This window comes from Trypanosoma cruzi, assembly GCF_000209065.1.
Source record: "Trypanosoma cruzi strain CL Brener chromosome Unknown tcruzi_1047053432629, whole genome shotgun sequence".
Lineage (NCBI taxonomy): Eukaryota > Euglenozoa > Kinetoplastea > Trypanosomatida > Trypanosomatidae > Trypanosoma > Trypanosoma cruzi.
Genome location: NW_919147.1, coordinates 1 through 7,370, shown reverse-complemented (window position 1 = coordinate 7,370; position 7,370 = coordinate 1). Strand labels below are relative to the sequence as shown.

Below are 7,370 nucleotides of genomic sequence, written 5' to 3'. Positions count from 1 at the left end.
GGGAGGGATCGTGCCATGACGGTGTCCGCGTCCGCTGTCTCGTTGCGTGGGAATCCGCGGTGCCATGGGGAAAATGTGAGGCCAGCTGTACGACCTCGATCCACCTGTGAAAGCGGCACGGTACAAATCTCTTCGGTGACGTCGTCGTGCACCTCCAGCGGGCCAAGGCGGAGTGATTTCATTGCCGAGAGGGAGTCTGTGGCGGCAGGAACTCGTGTGGGCGATTGGGATGCTGCTGCCAGGCGGGGAACTGGGAATTGTCTGAGACAATGCTCAGTGGCAGGACGCTCCGCTTGGCAGGAGCATGCAAGGCTGCCAGCAGCTGTGCGATGAGGCCCCACAGGGAGCTCCGCTGTCCGGGGAGTCGAGTGGCATTGCAGCGGATCCACATGCATGCTGAGTAAGAGACGACGAGCCGTCCGTCCAGCGGCCTGCGTCATACGGTCCCAGAGAGATGCAGGCCGCTTCAACGGCCGATCGTCTGACACCGTTCAGGGCGTCCTTGGCGTGCTGTGGCTAGAAGACTCCCACCCCGTCGCAGCTCACAGTGTCGCAGATGAAAATCCGGTTCTCAGAATGAGAGGTGCGGGTGGGGTGCGGTAGGATCCCCATGTGGCTGCGGACGCGTTGCATTCCGTCAAGTACGGCATCTCTCGGCAGCAGAATACTCGTCACTGCATTTCCATGTATCGACTAAGGCATGTCTTTTGAGAAGATTGCACCACTTCCTTCCTCAATATACCAAAGAAATGTGAGGCGTTTGTGCTGTGTGGGTGCGCGAAACCCAACAATCCTCCGCAGCGGTGCCGGACTGGCTGCCAGGTGGACAGAGGTATCCTTTGTTGATGCGCATGGGCCAAGAGATGCCGTGCAGCTGTCGTGGTGCCGCACTTCCAGGCTGTGGAGGTGAGTGGGGGCCGGACACGGAGCAGTTGCCTAGACACCGTGGTGCAACGCATTGTGGACGCACCCAACAAGAAAGAACCGCATGGTGTTGCTGGGACGCCCCAGCTCCTGCACCCAGCCACGGCCGACAGCAAAGGGGCACGAACTGCTCTGCAGCGGCTGTGACGTGCAAACCAAAATTGAGAAGTCTATCAATCGCATTGCCAAGCAGACGCACCGGGTGGGACTTGACGCGTGGGTTTTTACCGTACAGAAATTGGTTGGTCGTATCCTCGTCAGACCGTCAGCGTGAAAAGATGCAAAACAGAGCGGCTCCGCTCCTATCCGCGCTGATTCTTGGGCTGTGCTTGGCAGCCCATGTGGCCACAACTGACACAGCAAATGGCATTGCCGCAGCACATGCACGGCCGTCCGCACCCAAGGCAACAAGCATGCTGTCGTCAACGTACATGAACGCCGACGCAAAGTGATTGCTGCCCAGCTGGCTTCACACATGACAACGACGGCATGTTTTCCGTCGTGGAAGCATGCCTGCCTGTCGCGGGATGCCGTCCTCCGTCCCTTCAGTGTGTGATGGCAGATGGTGGTCCGAGTCCACGTAAACTGGTGGATGTCCAGTGGGAGACACGCAGTGCGCGTTGTGCAGTCACGTTGGGAAACAAGACGTGGCGGCCGCCGATTTGCGCTGCCTGTGCCGGGTCGTCGGACAGCTCAGAGTCCATGCCGCTTGGGGTGGAGGCAAATTCCTCTCCTGCCATCGTTGACGGTGAGCGACTGTCCCGCAGCTCATGATGTGAATTCGGGTCGCCCACGATAGGAGCTGCAGGATAAAGGCGACAAATGGCGCTTGCAAAGTGAGCAGCGTGGGCAATTTCCAGGGAAGGCTGCAGAGGTTCACCACGCACATGCTGGGGCTGGCCGGTGGGCGCACGCGGAAGGCGGTGGTTTCCAGGCAGTTGGTTCCAGCAGCAACAGGTGGCCGCACGGCAAGGTGTGGCGCACCACAAAGGCCACTTTACCGGCACGCTTACTGCACGTATGGTGGAAAAAACTGCAGCCAATGAGCCTTTTCGCTGGGGCACACTAGTGTCTGCACCCCTGCATAAGAACCATGCTGGGCTGGTGCTGCGCCAGTCGAGCAGCAAGAGCAATTCTGAAGAGCAAGGGGCCGAAAGTTTTGAGCTGCTAGATAACTACGAGGTCATCCTCATTGGGGTTGCGGCTCTTGAGGACACCACCGCAGCGGGTGATGCCGTCAGAGTAAACGCAATGAAACGACTGTTCGGTTTTGTTATTCAAGCTGTAGGCAAACCGGCTAGCCCCTCCAAAACCGACAGATCGTGGGACATTCTCGAGGGGTGACGCCGTCGTGGTCCCCATCACGCTCGCAGCACTGGCAAACTGCAATCACACCCACATAGAGACAAGGAAGAATGTGTGGATATGTGCCGAAAGCACATCGACTGTCATTTCCAGGGGAGGCGATCGTGGCACCTTCCGTCACGCGCCAGTACACACCAAGCAGCGCATGCACCAAGCGACGCCCGCAACCAGCCGAGCAAAAACAAAGGGGTGATAAAAATGACTCCAAAAGCAGGCAGCACCATCACGCACGGCAGGCATCGTGCAGCCGCGTCATCCGGCCCCAAGCAAAATGCAAAAAAACGTCCCACCTTCGCCAATAAATTCTTTCAGAGCACCGTGAAACTAGTTATGTTTGTGTGCGTGTGCGCTGAAGAAGCAAAAAAAAAAAGCACAGGGAGGCACAACATCAGCTCAGCAAGAGCCACAGCTGTATGGCAGTGATGCATGCGGTACAGCCCCAAACCTCTCCAATCACGCATGGTGGCAGCACACACCATCCAAAAAAACAAAAATAAAAATAAAAATAAAAAAACATGGCGGCAGGGTGCGGCTGTGTATGTAGCGCTGCGGGTGTCTGCCCGCCCTGGCCGCAAAGAAAACAAAACAAGAGGGAAAGAAATGTGTGCTCCGCCCCACAGGCCCTCGTCGCACGCCCACACGTCACGGCTCCCTCAGCGCGCCGTTCGTCGCGGCCCCTCCTCATGCGTGCAGCAGGCGGGGCGCACAGGGCCGTCGTCATGAGCGTGTCGGTGGGTGTGCGAGTGGAGCAGTTGGGCGGGGAACACACGGTACCCCTCACAGGAAGAGTGCAGCAAGAAACAATTAAAAGAGGGAAGAGTAAAAAAAACGTCCATAGTGATTGCCCCCAAAAGCAAAAGAAAAGTTATGGGGGAGTGAGAGAAAAAAACAAAACAGAAAAATTTAAAAAAAAGTGAAAAATAAAAAAGAGTACTGAAAAGCAAAAAATAAAAATAGAAATCACAAACACATAAAAGAAAAGAAAAAAGTTATCGGAGGTGAAAAAATAGTTTCCGGGAGAAGTAATTCTGTGCGGAGAGGGTCGCGAGTGTCCCACGCGGCAGCCAGTCATTCCTCACAGAGCCGCAAGCCCCCAGAGTCCCAGCAGAAGAAGCAGCGGCAGCAGTCCGCTCTCACGCACGGTGCCAGCATCGCTGTTATTCCTCTGAGACAAATTTTCAAGGCTGCTGCTGGGTGCCGTAGAATTTACTTCCCTGACCCGTGAATGGACTTCTCCCTGCCCATCCCCTCCTCCCACCGTCTCCCCACTCTCACCGGAGCTCACGCTCACCCCAGTTGTCACTGCGGGGTCAACTTGCCCCACGGTTTTAGCGGTAGGAGCGTTTGCATCTGCTGTGGCAGGAGTGCCCGCAGAAGTTTGGAGTGGTCTGCCTCCCGGCACTGTGTTTAAGGCTCCTGCCCCTGCTGCTGGGACACCATTAGGCAAAGAAACAACATCCCCATTTTGAGTCCCATCGAGAGATGCTTGCAACGCCAACTGCCTTACCAAACCCTCGCCCGCCAACGGAGCGGTGGTGGAAACTGCTGACGTGGATGCATCGCCACTGTCCACACCCTCATTTTTATTCAACGATTCACTCCCCAACGGCGGTTGCCCGCCAGAAAGAGATTTCAGCAATGTTCCTTGCGCACTTCCGCCCACCAAAGGTGGAATGGAGACTTTATTTGGGTTGAGGGCGCCAACCTCCGCTTCATTCAACGGATGGTTTTACAGCAGGACGTTTGTCACAGTCACGGAAAACTCTTCTTGGCTTTCCGCATTGCCTCCAAATACTCCAATGTAGAAGTGCGAGATTTCCTTCAATTCCGTATTTTCCAGTAAACACGTTTTGTCCCCCACGCGCTCACCATCGAAGTACGCGGTGCTCTGGTTGCCGTTCTGCAGCACAATGGCCAATTGGTGTGTTTTCCCTGGCTCCCAAGGGCTGCTGAGCTCATTAGACTTTTCTTCACCACACAGTAGCATCCATTTCTTTTCTTTGTTGTTGTACGACAGTCCCAGGAGTACAGTCTTCCCATTATCATTCATTTGTCTTTACACCCATCAAAGAAATGGGGGTATATTCCTCCAGCATATTGTCGGTGGACACCGTCGCCAAAAGAGTGAAGTTGTAGTTTGCGAAGTGATACAGCTGATTCTCCCCCTGCGTTCCAACAGGCCACTCCACCACTGCACCACGCCTTTTAAACTTCACGCCACTATCCACCTGCTCCGCCCCTTCTTTATTACTTACTGTGGCGTTCACCCCGAGGTACTCGTCCCTCCATGTGCCATCAGAGAAGTTGCCAGACAAAAAGCCAACCAGCCCATCCGTGACCTTTACAGCGCTGCAGTTACTGCTAGTTGAGGCACGCTCCGCATCACTTTTAGACGGGCACAGCTGAGAGACACGTTTGTCTACTTTCTTCCAGGTCGCCAGTATCTTCTTCACCCGCTCCAGCTGCGCAGTCAGATGCACAGAGACCATACCGGGTGATGGTTTCCCATTGTCCTTTTTTTTCTCTTACAGTGCAATCAACTCCTCCTTCTTATTACCACCATCTTTACCACTTTTGTACAACAGTGAACTGACGGCAGCAGCGTTATCACCTAATACCGGCCCAATAACAACAATGTGCGCATTGTCCGTCAGCCAAAGATGGAGTTCACCCTCTTCCACATTTTACTTAGAACACACCGGCAGAGTGACAAGCATCACAGTTTTCTTATCACTAAAAATGCCGTCAATCGTTGCTGCGATTAACCCACTTTTAACGAGTTTCACGTTTTTATTCTGTTTGTTGCCCCACACGCGCAAGAGTGTCCTAAGTGCCTCCGTCCACAAATCCCCCTTGTCACCGGACTCGTACACCCTGCGGCGGCCATCATCACACGCAGTCATCATTATGAGTTTGTCGTCCTCCCACCACACGACGGAGAGATCACTGCAGCCATCATCGGACATCCACTTAGACAACGTCCAACTCACAGTACTCAAGTATATATAATCAGCAAAACGGTTTTTCATCCTCTTCAGTGCCATTATTCTCCTTCTTCTTTGTACCTTCAACTGGGAACACAAGCGTACCGCCATTTACCTTAACACCTGATCCACTGCCGCCAATCAGTCCTGTTAAAAATTTGTGTTGCTCGCAGAAAGGTGTATGCAAAAGAATTTTGGTATTGCTCCACTTGATTTCTTTGCCACTGCCACTTTCTTCACCACCAACTTCCCCTTACACCAGCAAAAATTCACAGTCAACTGCGTCTCTCTCCTGAACACCAGTGGCAGCTTTCCGGCTGTGCTTTTTAGCAAGCAAGTAAATATCATTTCCCTCCACAACTGTTGTTGGTCGTCTCACATCCACTTTCTTCAACTCTGTGGAAGGGGCTTTCTCCAAAACCCGTGTCTTTCACTTCATTCAGCACTTCCACAGGCCCGTCAGCAGTAGCTTCTGTCAAAAAAGTTGGGATGCAACGCCAAAAAAAAGTTATCTTTACCTTTCTTTGTCTCTTTGCACTGCGCCTCGGCAACGGCAAACACGTCACTCCCCACTTTTAGAAGGCTGGGAACGCCCAACGAGTCCACAGTTACACCAGCACCCTCAGCGATGGCCTTCCAGTCAAACTTTGGTTCAGCTAACTCCTCCACCTCATCTGCAGTCACAGTTCCACTGCCGCCGAAAACCATGAAGACAAGTAGAAGCAGCACAAAATGGAAGAAATGCCGGGACATGTTGGGCCTCTGCAGCTCACTCTCTCTTCCTTCCCTCCTCCTTCCGCTGGATCCGGTCACGCGGCGACGGTTGTGTGTGCGGGGTGCCTTCACAGCAGCAACAAGTGAGAGCACATAAATATGTGTGTTTGTGGGCGATGTGTGTGCTGTTGGTTCTTCCAGAGCCCTCGAATTTCACAGTGGCGATTCGCGTTTGGTAGTAGCTTCCTACTGTGTCAGTGGGTAAGAAGTAAAGGAAAAAACTGCCAATAAAAGGGTGAAACAGTAAGCACTGCCAGCATCCACAGTGAGTGGCGCCATCATCCCCGCCGCAGTCACTTCCAACAACAACAACAACAACCCACGCACACAGACACAAAGGACAAGGAAAAAAAACAGTGCACCGGGAACACAGCAACTGTTACCACCACCACCAGCAGAAGCCACAGCGGTTGAGGCGTTTGTCACGCGTCGGCACACACCAAACAACACCCAAACACAAATAAACCAACGTGATGCAAAAGGGCACAGCCGCCCTTCGCTGCGCCCATGCGCTGCCGCCAGTCCTTTTGTTGCTGTCTCCTCCAGCGCTCCCGCTCCGCCACCGGCACACACCACCCCGCACAGCCGGAGGATCCCCCGTCGACGGATCCACAGCATGAGAGAAGCTTCGGCACGTGCAGCTGCCGGAAGGGAAGCAATCCGCACTCGTCCCAGGCACCCTCAACACCCACACCACCCACCTGCCTGCATGCCGCCAAATTCACGCCCGCAACACGTCGACAAGACACATCGCGGTCTCCCGTCCTCCCTCCTTGCAAGGGCAGCCGAAGACAGGACCCTGTGCGTCCGTGCGTCCTCAGCAAACAAATCCCTCCACAGCGTGTCCGACACAGAGTGTGTGTGTGCATGTGCTTGTGCGTTTGTCAGCGCCCATAATTGCAGAGCAGCTGTGCGCCACAAGAGAGTCAGAAGAAAGCAACGGCAGAGAGAGGCAGATAGCACACACGCAAATTACTCATATCATCACACACAAACACACACACGCAGCCCGCGGAATGGGTGCTCTCAACCACAAAACAATGAAAAACAAAACAAAAAGCCGAAGCATGGGACGACCAGCGCACACACTCTCATTGCTCCCGTAAAGCAAAACACACACACAGGGGGAGAGAGAGTGAGAGGTTGCCCACTCAAAGTAATAAAAAAAAAGAAACAGTTACGGTGCTCCGGCCCATGCAGCCAGGCAGGACGGCAGCGGTGTGTTTCTTGCAAAAGAGAGCACCAACGGGCCTGCATGGGTGTGCATGCAATATATACAATGGGCACATTATGTGTGTGCTTCGTGGGATGAGGTGAGGGCGA

The 7,370-nt window shown here is 54.0% G+C and overlaps 1 protein-coding gene and 1 pseudogene across 1 annotated transcript, besides 4 other annotated features; one reads left to right on the top strand and one right to left on the bottom strand.

Moving 5' to 3' along the window:
- Positions 1-6,491: a sequence feature (areas merged during assembly that could not be assigned to a particular haplotype. This can correspond to areas where the two haplotypes were merged or to regions with more than two copies in the genome that were merged during assembly.).
- On the top strand, positions 1,945-2,268 carry Tc00.1047053432629.30 (uncharacterized protein; the record flags this gene model as incomplete). Its single annotated transcript, XM_800036.1, has 1 exon — positions 1,945-2,268. The coding sequence occupies one exon, from the start codon at positions 1,945-1,947 to the stop codon at positions 2,266-2,268; it is 324 nt and encodes a 107-aa protein (XP_805129.1).
- Positions 2,773-2,801: a microsatellite.
- Positions 3,168-3,277: a sequence feature (T-rich).
- Tc00.1047053432629.10 lies at positions 3,365-6,142 on the bottom strand (annotated as a pseudogene).
- Positions 6,492-7,370: a sequence feature (areas merged during assembly that could not be assigned to a particular haplotype. This can correspond to areas where the two haplotypes were merged or to regions with more than two copies in the genome that were merged during assembly.).